This window comes from Phytophthora sojae, assembly GCF_000149755.1.
Source record: "Phytophthora sojae unplaced genomic scaffold PHYSOscaffold_8, whole genome shotgun sequence".
In the NCBI taxonomy this organism is placed as follows: Eukaryota; Oomycota; class Peronosporomycetes; order Peronosporales; family Peronosporaceae; genus Phytophthora; species Phytophthora sojae.
The window spans coordinates 1,514,331-1,528,438 of NW_009258122.1; the positions used below are offsets into that span (position 1 = coordinate 1,514,331).

General features: G+C 52.8%; 5 protein-coding genes across 5 annotated transcripts; 3 read left to right on the forward strand and 2 right to left on the reverse strand.

Annotated features, from left to right (window-relative positions):
• Positions 1 to 5,525: 5,525 nt before the first annotated feature.
• PHYSODRAFT_521070 (hypothetical protein) lies at positions 5,526 to 6,101 on the forward strand (the record flags this gene model as incomplete). The annotated part of the gene is made up of 1 exon (XM_009535275.1): positions 5,526 to 6,101. The coding sequence occupies one exon, from the start codon at positions 5,526 to 5,528 to the stop codon at positions 6,099 to 6,101; it is 576 nt and encodes a 191-aa protein (XP_009533570.1).
• A 1,710-nt stretch (positions 6,102 to 7,811) lies between these two features.
• On the reverse strand, positions 7,812 to 9,207 carry PHYSODRAFT_563700 (hypothetical protein; the record flags this gene model as incomplete). Its single annotated transcript, XM_009535276.1, has 1 exon — positions 7,812 to 9,207. The coding sequence occupies exon 1, from the start codon at positions 9,045 to 9,047 to the stop codon at positions 7,812 to 7,814; it is 1,236 nt and encodes a 411-aa protein (XP_009533571.1). The 5' UTR covers positions 9,048 to 9,207.
• Positions 9,208 to 9,353: 146 nt separating this feature from the next.
• On the reverse strand, positions 9,354 to 10,413 carry PHYSODRAFT_521029 (hypothetical protein; the record flags this gene model as incomplete). Its single annotated transcript, XM_009535277.1, has 2 exons — positions 9,354 to 10,250; positions 10,315 to 10,413. 2 exons carry the CDS (start codon positions 10,411 to 10,413, stop codon positions 9,354 to 9,356), a joined length of 996 nt encoding a protein of 331 aa, XP_009533572.1.
• A 276-nt stretch (positions 10,414 to 10,689) lies between these two features.
• PHYSODRAFT_317863 (hypothetical protein) lies at positions 10,690 to 11,876 on the forward strand (the record flags this gene model as incomplete). Its single annotated transcript, XM_009535278.1, has 6 exons — positions 10,690 to 10,767; positions 10,886 to 10,976; positions 11,074 to 11,307; positions 11,390 to 11,521; positions 11,595 to 11,783; positions 11,836 to 11,876. The coding sequence occupies 6 exons, from the start codon at positions 10,690 to 10,692 to the stop codon at positions 11,874 to 11,876; spliced, it is 765 nt and encodes a 254-aa protein (XP_009533573.1).
• An 866-nt stretch (positions 11,877 to 12,742) lies between these two features.
• Positions 12,743 to 13,983, forward strand: PHYSODRAFT_563705 (hypothetical protein; the record flags this gene model as incomplete). Its single annotated transcript, XM_009535279.1, has 1 exon — positions 12,743 to 13,983. The coding sequence occupies exon 1, from the start codon at positions 12,829 to 12,831 to the stop codon at positions 13,981 to 13,983; it is 1,155 nt and encodes a 384-aa protein (XP_009533574.1). The 5' UTR covers positions 12,743 to 12,828.
• Between the last annotated feature and the right edge of the window lie 125 nt (positions 13,984 to 14,108).

The window sequence follows — 14,108 nt, forward strand, 5'->3', positions numbered from 1 at the left end:
ATTACTATCGACCTGCGCTTTGTCCCGAATGTGGGCGTCCGGCAAGCTGCTAAAACAAGATTGTTTCCGTTTATCCCTCGGCCGCTACTAAAACAACTTCTTCATCCCCGTCGTTGGATCCCGACATTCATCCCATCTGCCGCGATCTTAACGGTACAACGCATGCAGACGTAAATCGATTCGCCCAATTCAGCAAAGACCATCGCCACCTGCTACTACCAGTGTATGACGACCTTCAAATGTGGATTGCTCTTCGTCTTCTTCCAGTGCGATCGCGATTCTGGTTCCTAAAGTAGCAGATTCCCGACGTACAACAATGCCCCTACCCAAACTGCACATCGATTGAAACTACGAAGCACCTCTTCTAGGAATGCCCCCATTCAACAAGGACGTGGCAACTAAGGACGTGGCAACTCATGTGGGAACACTGGAGTATCTTCTTCACAAGCAACCTATCGTGGACGTCACTAATTCTCCCCTCAAGTTACGAGTTAACAAACGCTGGTGTAGTCATCAAGACGCGATTCTGCGCCTGTGGAATGTGCTTCGTTGCGCTACACTTCACCACCAGTGGACAGATCGGAACTACATCTGCTTCGAGGACGGAGAACCGGACCCCATGCCCACGGCAATTTCAAGCATTCATTCAGCATTTTGCTGCCACTACCGCAGACTACTCCGGATTTCCAGCCCCGACATTCGTAAAGAATACGAACGTGTTCTGCGACAATTACGGCAGTCCAAGCACTTAGGCGAGTTCATCCAAAGGAATGCAACCAACTTTCGCACACGACATGTACAACTTCGACTCACATACCGCACCGGCGTGTTGTTTCGCACAGTGGTGGATTAGTTTTATTTTCATTATCTAGTACGACTAGTACCAGTACATAGTATCTGTCCAAATCGAGAAGGACATTAAATCGGTAATCGAACCATTCATTCATCTGCACACACACACACATCATCCTTTAACTACACCTTTTGGCTGCCATTCCATGCAGCTACCACGCGTAGAAAGGCTCCGCACAGATTCACACCTTGCCTGCTTAGCAACAGTGGTAGTAGGTGGCGCCATTATTCTTGTAAATGCGGGGCGTACGGCTTTCCGCCACTATCAAACCTAAACGTGTCCATTATACGTATGTATTACTCGACCCAGAGCAAAGACTAACGTCGTAGGCATAGGAGCTCACGAGGGCTTACAGAAAAACTCGTGATTTAATAGCTCACTGTTTCTGATGCCATGAGAATAATTCGACGATGCGTGCTTACAAGTATAGTTCAGGTGCTAGTCCAAGTGACAACATATCAGGGCAACGACTAACGCGAAGGGGTCGTACTCCTCACGTTGGAACCCGCTCAGACGAGGTCGTTGTAGTATGTAAATTATAATCACAAAATAGGACTACCTGTACTCCTCCAAAACCGGATCATTTACGTCACTTCAGTCCGATTTTTATAAGCAAGAGCCATCGTCTAGGCTTGCTGAGATAGGAGTTCTTTCGAGTACCGCTGCGCGTCCAATGTATTTCACCCCAATATTATCTCGTGTTCTTCAATAAAAAAACATCTCCTCGCAGTAGTAAAGCAAGTACCTGTTTGTTTATGCTGGTTGAGCTACAAATACCATAGAAGCTTATCCCCAGTCGCCCCTCTTGCTAGGACAATCGTGAAGACATATCGTTTTTTACTTTATTTAAGTATAGTGTATCACCAATTTTGTCCTAGACGGACCGCTAGGACAAAACTTATGATACAGTATACTTAACTGCGGTAAATAACGGTTTTGTCCTACCATTTTCCTTGTTTGTCCTAGCAAAGTGCCCAGCTGGGGTTATGGGTGTTTGAGGTAAATTTGGTAAAACCAGAAACGTCCCTCCACAGATACTCACTACGGGTAACCTCGTTTAGTAAAATTACTTAGCGTACTTATGTGTTAAGACCGGTAGTGTTTTGCGTCGCCTCAGATATCATGCATGATGTTTCTGCAACAACAACAATAGTATTATTTGTTGCAGGCGTAGACGATGCTTCACACAACCGCTTCTATATTAAATCATTTTACATACTTAAGTAATAAATAGCAAGCTGTAAGGTGCTTTAATTTGATTGCAAGGTCCTATTTTTTGGATAAAAATTCGCAGTTCGAAGAACTGTCGATTGGGGAAGGTTTTTGGATGACATCGAACGACATTCACGCTACATTCGTCACTTCACCCCTGTGCGGATGACATCAAACAACATTCACACAACATCATACAGCAATCGATCGAATCGGTCTGAATGACACTTACAGGTTTTGATGGATGCCTATTCTTTTTTTTTCCTTCTACTGTAGATTGATGTCAGATGCCATCAGAGGAAGTGGGGCTCCATCTACTATTACGACGAACAACGTATTGTGCATTAGCGGACTACTACGACGAACAATGCATTGTGTACTAGCAAGCATTGTATTCTTTCGATCAATATGAGGCATCGGTGCTAATGATGCTAACCTTGGACACAACTGGTGCCGCCACATCACTGGATCGTATTATACTACTGTACATGCAGCTTCAAAGCTCTCAACATAGTACTTACTCATTCCATTAGCGGTAAAATTATCGATTCGATCTGTTATGAGTCATAACTTATATCCTCCTCTTTCAGACACAGATTTTCTTCTGCATGCATAGTTTCTCAGAGAGAGATATTGAAAATCGTGTGGTCAACTGAGTTTGCCGTGACATAAACTGTCGGCGGGCTGATATTGTATGAATCCCCACACTCACTGGAATTAATCCGGATGGATTAGATAAAACATTCCACTAAAACATTGCAAAAAACTACTTAAAGTCCTAGGTTGTGCGATCCAAGATAGAAGTATAGCTCGATTTTTTTTCGTTCAACAATTTTTTTTTAATCCGAACCCAACTCTATCCACCGGCAATGCGGTGACGTCCTATACGGTGACGAACGAATTCATTCAGCGGAGACTCAAAAAGAGCTGCATCTGGTGGTACGTCTTCTCCGGAAAAAAAGCTAAAGGCTAGCTGCACTAGCTTAGGCATTTATCTATGACGACTAGGATGATTTAAGCTTGTCTTGTGTGAGACTACAATACGACCCGCAGAGATCCACCGAACTGGTGGTGTAGAATGATCCTGTTCTTGTCAAAACAAGTTCAAAGTACATTGTTACCGATATTAGTTCAGATCATCCTACTGCTGCATGCATACAGTACCTTCAGATTAATACTGCGATAGGAAGCAACGTTAGTGCTGCTATCGCAGACCAAATAGGATTATAGCCGTGGTACGTCAAGTCAAAATATGACCTCTCTTGACACCCAACTGGTACATTTCCAGAAACCGGTATGACCCCGGTGCCGCACTGGGCCTCCAAAAGCGTGGGCAGTTTGAACCGGTATGGGTCAGTAGCATATACCGAATCGGATGGAGCGATGCAAAGTGAATGATTGAATCGAACGGACTACTACAGGACTTTAGTAGCATACAAATGCAAGCATTTTCATTTCTCCACAAGCTAGATCTCGAGCGAGGTTCGTTTCATTACTGTGTATAATTACTGCCTAGTCGTATCTTGCATCTTGGCCGTTGAGGTGAATGACCGGGCAGATGACTGTGGGTCGTAAGAAAAAGTAATATAGGAGTTTATCCCAAAAACCTCCTATCCCAGCCTTCGCGGGGCCCTAGTACTTGATAAATGGCAATATCACACTTGGACGAATCAAAGCTGACAGTTTTTTGTTGTTGTTAGATCTTCAGGCGACCTGGACAAAATATGCACCATGTTTTATCAAACAGAGTTTGAATGCTCCTACGTTGTTGCTGTACGCCGCGCTTCCTGTGCGAGAGGAAGCACCGGGTGGACATCGTCAAAGCGAAGGACGAACACCCGGTGTATCCTACTCCTACACGCGATCGAAATCTAGACCTCAGTTTTAACTCATCAAACTTGAAACAAATTGCTGGCTCCATCGGGTTATCCTGCTAGTTTGGTTGAGCAGTTATCCTGGCAGCGCTAATTATTCGAATGCACGTTTTTTTTGTTTTATCGTCACCTGTAAGTTTCCGAGCACAACACTGCAATCTAAACAATAAAGGATTCTGTCTGGGCATCAGCGCACATTTCAGTAGCAGGAAGGAAGGAAATTACGTTGATTACCTCGCTGTTGATAACCGTTCTACTAACTACAAAGAACTAAAGTTAAAACTAAATCCGTGGAGCCCTCATTCGACGAGCAGGAGGAGGTAGAATCATCACGGTGGGTTTGTCAAACCCAATCGTTGAAGTACCAATTCGTTGGAGTGACGATACATGTATACGAACTGGCAATGCCTTTGAAAATAAGCAATCAAACTTTGTACACTTGGTTGTACCGTGGTAGATTACCAGGTAGGCAGATGCTGCGGCTGCGAAGCAGGCGCAGGGGATGCCCGAGTACATCGTTTCCCTTTAAGGGTATCCGTACAAGCTAGCTTCGAACTGCGAAACCCCCCGGGTCCACCACCCGGGTCCCCAATAGTTGGTCCTAAAACTTTTTTTAATGTTATTGATGAACTTAACTGAATACTGTATTGACAATGAGGAGAGTACGAAATGAAATGGACGAAATGAAATTAATCCGTCCGAAATGCAATGTAGCTGTCGAGAATGCAATGTATCCCCACTAAATGGAAAGTAGCCGGTGAGAGAATGAAAAAAAAATTCCCTGGTACAGGTCGTACTGAATGTTGTTGGATGAATTAATTATGGCCGGTCGCGCCCACTTGGTCGATGGCCCTTGCTTCGGTGGACTGAAAATGGTGGCTCCGACTGCATATCCGGGATCTAAAACGTGAGCTCTTTCCCCGTATCGTCATTACTTAAGTAAACGGGAGTGCGACTTGTACGTTACGTCTATCGACCTCGCCTCTGGTCAAGCGCGAGTTTGATGCTTGGAAACGATGGAGTGCTTGTTTGAGGAGTCCCTCTCGTTGTTTAAGGCGGATGACTCTGACTCCCGCGGATACACCGACCATGCAACTGTGTAACGAATTATCCGAACCCATGTTTGACATGTGAATCCACACTACGAATAAGAAGTTTATTTTTGCAAAATGTAAGCATTGGATGGACTGCTCTAGCTGTCATCCGGCACCTCGTAGGACCATCGATGCTGTCACCAACTCTGCCATAAAAAATACAGAGTTGGAGGAGGATATCGAGGTTTATAGTTTTGTTTTTACTATTTCCCTTTCGAGGATACAGCGATTTGACTTTTGCCGTTCAACGTGCGGCTGAGATCGCGGCTAAGATCGCGTGAAACCTATAAAGATTTCGTCGCGGCGACTCGCAACGGACACCCGCGGCCCCTAGGAAGATCGCGCCAAGCCAATAAAGATTTCTGCGATGACTCCTGCTCGTGTTGCATTCGTGAATTGGCCAAGAAGTAAGCAAGCGGGCAAGCAAACACACGCGTGAAGGTGACTCGGTTCAAGATGAAGATCGCTCAAGTGGTTGCGTTTGCCGCAATGATGACAACTTTGACGGCAGCACTGACCATCGCCCCGCCTCGCCGTCTTTGGGCGGGTGCGTTGGCGGAGGAGGACGCTCCTCCCCCACCATCTAAAGGCGGTCGCCTCCTTCAGGCGGAAGGTTTGACGGAGGAGGCAGTGCCACGCACGCCATACCCAGACTTCCTAGCGGACGAGGAAGCGGTCCCCCGTACACCGTACCTGGACTTCCTAGCGAACGAGGAAGCCGTCCCTCGGACTCCATACCCGGACTTCCTAGCCGACGAGCAAGAGGTGCCACGTACGCCATACCCGGACTTCCTAGCGGATGAGCAAGAAGTGCCTAGAATCCCATACCCGAGTTTTCTTGCGAACGAGGACGTCGTCCCGGGTCGTCTCCTTCGGACGGACAACGCAGCGAATAAGGCGGTGAAGCAGCAGCGAGAGGGACAAGTAGCGAGGATTCTTGCCTCGGACGGGATTGAAAAGACGGCTGGCGAGAGCTGGAATGTGTTGCTCGGAGACGAGAAGCGGAGGTTCGAAGCGATGGACAACGGAGAGGAGCGTCTGCTGGCTGATCGCAGAGGCAAAAAGTAAGTCACTCGATGTCTGTGGGGCAAATTGGTAGTCTTCAATGGTGCTTTTCACGGTGCTCCCTACATGAACGAACCTTGACGTCGATGTAGGATCGTTGACACGTCTCATTAATCCATCAATGCATTTCATCATTTCGTGCTCTCTACAAGTAGTTCTGCCGGAACCCATTGCTCCCAGTTCACCTAAATGTAAGGATATCCGGCTGACTGTGTGCGGTACGACGGCCGCATTTCCTGGCAGCAGAAAAAAATCGCCCCAAAACTGCATGGAGGCGAACTAAGCAGACTGACGCAAAGCAAGTGCAGCGCAAATTGGGCTTCATTCGCAACCCATGAAAAATTCCCTCCAAGTACATTTTTATCCGTAGCACGCTCCATGGCGCACTGGATCCTCACCGACAATTCCTCCATCGCGAAACTCAGCGCGCTGCCGCGGTCGTTCGTTCACTTTCACTTTTGCCACCTCAGGCAACAACCACCGCAACCTCACCTCACACATTACAATGAAGACAAGTCTGGCTCTGACAGTGCTGAGCTGCATCGCGCTCGCTCTGGCGCCGGTCAACGCGGAGATCGACGGCGCTCGTTAACTCCGGACTGGACACGACACCAACGCCGACCGCGAGCTGAAGCTGTTCGACGACAGCATCAAGAGGATCCCGAGGCAGTATCCGGCTCCCGGCAAGTAGGCCGGCAGCGCACGCTGACCCTGATCAGTCGGGTAGGAGGAGAGATCAGGACGAGCACCCTAACGCAGTGTAATGTACAACCAGCACAAAAACCTTCACCTTAATCCTTCACTTGGTAAGATCATACCACAAAGACTCAACGCCTTCCAACGCTCGCTTCAACCCATCTATGCGATTGTGTACCTATCACCAACTTCAACGAATGTAGCCATCGCATCCCGCCGCAGTGAACTGCGCCTCATTCATTTCGAAAGTGGAGACGCACCGCACAAGTGCTCGAACAGCAAAACGTCCGCGCCTCGCAATGCGCACGAGCTTCCTGCTGACCTTGGCGACCGCCCTCTGCGTGCTCTTGGGCGCTCAGGCGGACGAAGGGCGACTTCAGATCGGCCAGATCAAGCCGACGACGCGTCGCGCCGAGGAGGCTCAAGACAAGTTCGTGACGGCCAGCCTGCCCAAGATCGCCGGGCACGAGCCAGCAGGCAACTGATCGAAGGACGCAATGGGAGGGATAACAGTGCCTGCAGCCTTTGAAGCGGCTCGTAAATGTCAATAATGAAGAGCCTTGAGTTCGCCCCTTGCTCTCTTTCTTCCTTTGCGGAACCTTGACCTTGATGAGGCCAGCCCCCTTGCCAATTCACTTCGAATCCAGCCAAATCAAGTGAACAACTCAAACAAACTTCCCAGAGATGAAAATGATGCTGGTTGGGGCGCTTATGACGCTTTGACGTCGGTCCACGCCGAGACGGAGCCGCACCGTCGACTCGCTACGACGGTATCCCCGTTGGACGCGTTCCTCGCAGCGACGAAAAAGATCAAGCAGCACGGAAACAGTCGCCACCTTCGCAGCATTGATCAAGGAAAATGATCGTCGACAGCGATGAAGACGAGAAGAAGAAGATTAAGAATAAGAAGGTACCAACCTCGCGAGCAGTGAGAGCAGTGGGAGGAGGACTATGACTACGATTAATCTCAATCTTCCCTACACTACTGCGTAGTATACAGTTTAGAGACCAGAGCGACTATCCTTGTCGATGCCAGTCATGCACGCTATCTGCCAAAGGCTTCTGTTGCTCGTAGTAGGTCTTGCCAGCCGCTGCGATGGGTCCACCGCCGTAGCAAAGCCCATCAGCACGATACAACACAAGTGCCTGCTCAGGCGTGACACCGCGCTGGGGACGGTCGAACTCAACCTGCAAGTAGCTTCTCTCTTCGCGCTCTTTACCTGCAACATCCTCATCACTGGCCAGTGGCTCCGGCTGCCAGTCGTGGAGCTTGCTCGCACCTGCTCGAGCCTCGCGGTTTGACACGAGCGAAAGTGTGCACTCGTCCAAATCTTGACGGTAGCGTACACGGTAGAAGCAGCGCATCCTTCCGGTCTCACGGAGCTCTTGGGGCAGATCGCCCGCCATCCAGTTGAACTGCGCAGCAGAAGCGTAGAGCGCGTCTGAGAACAGAGCTGGGCTTCGAGTGCCCTCGGCCACGATCACCGAGTGGTCGGGCTTGCGCTTGCCCACAACGAACCACTTGGCGCTCATACCTTGAAGTCGAGCGCCTTGGCCCACTGTGTACGCAGTGAAACCGTGGTGCCTGTGCATCTTCTCACCATCCACCGAGTAAAAGTACCCGTCCTGACGCTGGATGTACTGGTGGATGAAGTCCGCGAAGTTCCGCTTGCCAATGAAGCAGATGCCCACCGAGTCCTTCTTGGCCGCAGTGCACAGACCCTCGCTCGCTGCAATGCGTCGCACCTCCGTCTTGCACATGTCGCCCAGCGGGAACAGCACGTTCACGAACGCTCGTCCGTCCACGCTCGACAGGAAATAGCTCTGGTCTTTCGTCTCATCCTTCGCCGCGCAGAGGTTCGGAGGTCCGCCTTCTTTAGCAGGTCGCAACGCAGCATAATGACCGGTCGCCACGTAGTCCGCGCCGATCTTCTTGGCGTATTCCGTGAACGCCTTGAACTTGATCTCGCGGTTGCAGAGGATGTCTGGGTTGGGCGTCAGCCCTTCCTCGTACCCCTCCAGACAGGGCGCGAACACCTGGTTCCAATACGACTGCACCAAGTTGACCATTTGCGCCTCGATGCCGAGCTGCTCGCAGACCTTCTGCACGTCCAGGTACTCTGCGTCCACGGGGCACGCGGACTCGCCTTCTTCGTCGCTGGGGTCCCAGTTCTTCATGTAGACGCCCGTTACTCGGTACCCTTGGCGCTTGAGCAGCAACGCGGCCACAGACGAGTCCACGCCGCCGGACATCCCCACGACCACGTGCTTCTTGCTGTTGTCGGCGCTTGCAGCTGCATAAGAAGCCCCAGCGATGGAGGATATGGGTCTTGAGAGTGCAGTGAAGCCTCTAGAGGCTGTGGAAAGGGCCTGGGGCCGTCGTCGCAGCGCTGAGGCCGCGGCGCTCGACCATGTGCGGCGCAGCATTGTCGACGAATGACTCGCGGCGAGTTGACAAGCAGAGTGCACACCAGCTGTACACAATGTAGGAAGTCTGTAGGTTGTGTCCTAGGTTCTAAGCACCAGGTGCGAGCACCGAAATCGTAGCCATGTTGAATGTTACCACGGGTGGAGCGCAATAAGGCGAGACCCGAGTGCGGAGAAGTGGTGGGCCGAGTAGTCTTCCGCCACGCGAGCATCAACGTCGTCTTTTTGCCAGTGGTCGGCAGGCAGGAGGCGCGACTTGTAGCGGCGTAGTTGTTCTTGTACGTATTCGCAGTTCATGGGCGTGTCCGGGATGAAGCCCGTGTAGATGACCTCGCGTGGGATGGTGCCGACGTGCTTGTAGCTGTTGGCGTGAGGGATGCGCCAGTCGAAAAAGATGACGCTGCCGGCTGTGCAGCCAATGTGCTGGTATCGGTCGATCACCGCGCGGTCTTCCTGCATCCGCAGAGGCGAGAAATCACCGAGACAGACCTGCGGACGACGCAACGGAGCTGTCAACGGCGCTGCAGCTACAGCTTCTGGTTGGTTCTTAGCCGCGTACTCCGCGAACTCCTTGTGGAAGCCTGGCACCGCTTCAAACCCGCCCGTGTTGCGCTCCGTGTTGTCGGTCAGCACTGTGATGCACTGAATTGGTCGCCACCGCGGCGTGTCCTTGCCCGAGTCGAACATATTGGTCGGACAGCAGTCCCAGTGCGGCGTCAGCGAGCGCTGCATCGGTCGTGACTTCTTCGCCGCAAACTTCTTGGAGATCGCGTCGGGCACACGATAGCACACGCGGTTGATGTACATGTACCCGCGCTTGCCGTCAAAGTCCCCGAATGGGTGCTGGAAGTCCGGATGGTTGTGCGCGTACGTGGCCTCCCACAGATCCGTCATGGCTGCAAAAACCCTCTCGTGCTCCGCCACCTTCAGCCTCCACGACGGATAGAACAGGTCCAGAATGCCGCCAGCTCCCCCCGTACTCGACAGCTTCTTGAGGTTGTCACCCGTCTCCTCCAAGTTGTCATGGTCCTGCAATATCTCAGACATTAATAAAATACCATTGATATCAATGCAAACTCCAGCTGCAACGCACCACTCCGTACTTGGTCAACTCGCCGTGCAGGCCTCGCCGCGCCTCCGCCACATCCTCGCGCGTCAGGACATTGGGCACCACCAGCACGCCGCGGTCCATGAACTCCTGGATCTGCTCGTCCGTCAGGAGGCGCTGAATCACCGTCGGGGAGGCGTCATCGCTCGAGATCCCCTGCTCCATCGGCGCCATCATGTCCTGCGCGGTTCCTAGACTGCTGACCAATGGGCTGCGAGCAGATCTCCAGGATCTGATTCTGTAGGTTCAGAAACTTCATGCTGCTCGAAATTTTCGGGCTCACTTGGGTTTTCTATGGCGCGCGGTACGCCATAGTGAGCCCCAGTGGCCGCCGACTCCCCCTGGCATAAGTCAAAGACCATGCTGCGCAATGTGCTCATCATGGCGTCCAGCGGCATCGTGCTCTTCTCCAAGGAGTACGCGAACGCCGTCGCCCAGGTACCCGTCTCCGCCATCGTCTCGGCGCTCTATGCATGCAACTCGTGCTCTATTTCGCTGTGGTTGCTGAGTTATGACACGAAATGTGCGTCCATGTGTGCTGCTGTCTGCGCTTCAGCCGCGATTGGTGGGCTCCCTGATCACTGCGATGCTCGAGTTCTCCAACAAGGCGAGCGGGGCGCCCGTGTCGTACATCCAGATGTCTTCTGGTGCGTTGATTCGCTGTGGTTGAGGAGTTGTGGAGCTAGGAAGGTGGGGGTGGGGACGTTATTGACGCAGTGATGCTTGTGTTCCGATTGCTTCCAGTGGCCGTGACGGTGGTGACCAACGTCAAGCACAAGGTTTTCTGCGCCATGTTTCACGACACGACGGACGGCGCGAGCTTCTCGGCGTTCGTAGCGCAGGAGCTGCTGGCGGCTTTCATCGCGCAGCACGGGGACGAGCTGGGCAATATGGGCCACAACTTGCGGGACTTCCACCGCTTCCAGTACAGAATCCTCAGCGTTATTCGCGAGTCGGTCAAGCCGATTGTCAGGAAATGTGAGTGGTGTTTGGGCTGGAGGCAGCTTAATTATCGGGCTTGAAAACTAAACGCTTGACTGGGTGTTTGCGGTCCGAGCAGTGCAAAAGCAGCGCGGGATTCTGAAGGCGATGCTGGTGGTGGACGGCGCTGTAACATGTGCAACAGGAGACGTAGACCCGATCGGAGTGCTGGCGAATTTGCAGGCGCTGGTGAACAGCTCGATCGATATGAGTACGTCGTGTGAGGATTGAGAGTTGTGACATCGAGCCCTCTCTTACGCGAATGGCTGTTCGTGTTGCTGCAGTGTCTTTCTCGGGCGACGGGGTAAGCTCCATGACGATCCAAAGCGGACGCAACTCTTGCATACAAGTGAACGTCGTAGAAGGCAATGATGCATTAGTGGTAGTCTACAAGAAGGGCGCGCAGGCCTCCAAGAACACGGCGGCAATAGAGGAGTGCGTTCGAGCACTACGCCACGGTACGTACGAGTCAGGTGATTTGCATATTTGTTGCTGTGCTTGACTCTGTTTTCCTTGGTATCTTAGTGTGCGTCTTGGCGCGGACATTGCAGCAGAACTCGCGATGATGAAGTCCGTCTTACAGCTTCCGTGTCCCATTTAGTATTAGTGTTCCCTCTCTTCCCTCCCCATTCTCCACAGTTACAGCTTCCTACTTTTTTAAGCCCGAGTGGCTCCCCATGTACATTTCCCCCTTCACTTCTCTCACTATGAGCAATTCTGTTGCGTCCGTGTATCGTATCTCCCTGCCGCTTCCTCTCAGCAGGAAGAAGTTGAACGAGCGGCGTCTCCAGCCGTCACGCGGCGCTCACGGACCGAGCGTTTTGACTGTTTCCTCTTCCTCGTCCGTGAAGGGACTCCGACTTAAACTCATCGCGCGACGCGACGGAGAGCCACAAGATCGTCGTCAAGTGGCACGCATCTTTCGTTTGCTGTCGGCACGCTCGACCGCACCGGAAAACAGGCGCGGGACAAGCAGACTCCGAGGCCGCTCGACTGGGACTCGAAGGTCGGCGACTCGTTGTCAGTTGCCACAGAGATCCAATACAGTACGCAGTGAAGGCAAGCGCTCATACACACACAGAGCTTGAGCACGGCGCTGTTCGTCCTTTCGGGTGATGTTTGTGCCTACCGCTCATGCGCACGTCGTACTTAGACGAGAGTGTCCCTGTCTCTGGCACCCACGCGTGAAATCAGCCAATCAGCGTCCACTTCAACATCGGCTCTGAGCTGTTCGCGAAAAAACATATCCGATTTTGCGTCTGATGCATTTACACAGTGCAGCATACATATATTTGCTATTCCATCTATATATCGATTAACGAAGGGTATGTGATATCAAGTCACATACCTAAGTAACGTAAGAAACCGTTAAACGACCACGCTTCATCATCATCGGGGCGAACGCAACACCACACGCATTGAGCATTTTGCCAGCAGAGCCGCACGTCTCAGTTCGGCCGCAGCTCGCTCGTCCTCCGCCCAGCGCCAGCGGACCTCCTTCCTCCACACACCCCAGCAATGCTGCGACTGACCGCTCGACGCGTGGCCGCTCCGCGCGCGTGCAACGCACTGCAGCCAGCAGCAGCAGCAGCGCGCTGGAGCAGCTCGTCTATCCCGTCCAGCCAGCACGTGCTGCACGGCGTCTACAAGCAGCGCGCGGACGGCGGCGACGTCACGTACGACCCGGTGCAGGTGCGCGCCGTGCACCACCTGGACGCGCTGTACGACGAGCTCGTGAGCTACGGAGGCCCCAAGCCGCGGCCGGCGGCCAGCGCGAGCTCCGGCTCGTGGTGGCAGAAGCTCACGGGCAAGGAGGACAAGCCCCAGCAGCCGGCGGTGGCCGACGCGCCCAAGGGCCTGTACCTCTACGGCGGCGTGGGCTGCGGCAAGACGTTCGTGATGGACATGTTCTTCGACAACGTGCCCGTGGAGCGCAAGCTGCGCGTGCACTTCCACGAGTTCATGCTGGACATCCACAAGCAGATGCACGAGCTGCGGCGCCAGGGCTTCCACGAGGACCCGATCCCGCACATCGCCGACAAGCTGCTGGAGGACAGCTGGCTGCTGTGCTTCGACGAGTTCCAGGTCACGGACGTGGCGGACGCGCTCATCCTGAGAAGGCTCTTCTCGGCGCTGCTGGCGAGAGGCTTCGTTATGGTCGCCACGTCCAACAGAGCGCCCTGCGATCTGTACAAGAACGGACTGCAGAGAGAGCTCTTCGTGCCGTTTATCGACCTGCTGGGAGAGCGGTGCAATGTCGTGTCGCTCGAGGACTCGACCACGGACTACCGCGTGCTGAAGGGCGCTGTGCACGCTGACAATGTGTACGAGTACCCTATTACTCCGGACACGCGTGCTGCGTTCGACTATGAATTTATGAAGTACTGCCAAGGAGAGGAGACGGTGGAGACGTACGTGACGACGCAAGGACGCCAGGTGCACGTGCCAGAGGCTGCCGTGGAGGCCGGCTGCTGCCGCTTCTCGTTCCGTGACTTGTGCGATAAACCGCTGGGAGCAGCGGACTACCTGGCCATTGCCGAAGCCTTCTCCGTCGTGTTCGTGAGCGACATTCCCATGCTCAACGCTGAGCGACTCAATCAGATGCGGCGATTCATCACATTCGTCGACTGCATGTACGACAAGGGAGTGCGGGTAAGTTTTTCTTGGATTTGATTTACAGTTTCCTAGATTTGTTTTGGAGAGCTGACAGTTACTGTGATATGCGGTCGCTAGTTACACTGCCTGGCACCGGAAAGCCCCGAGCGACTGTATCAAGTCGATGTTGGCATGAAGTCGCA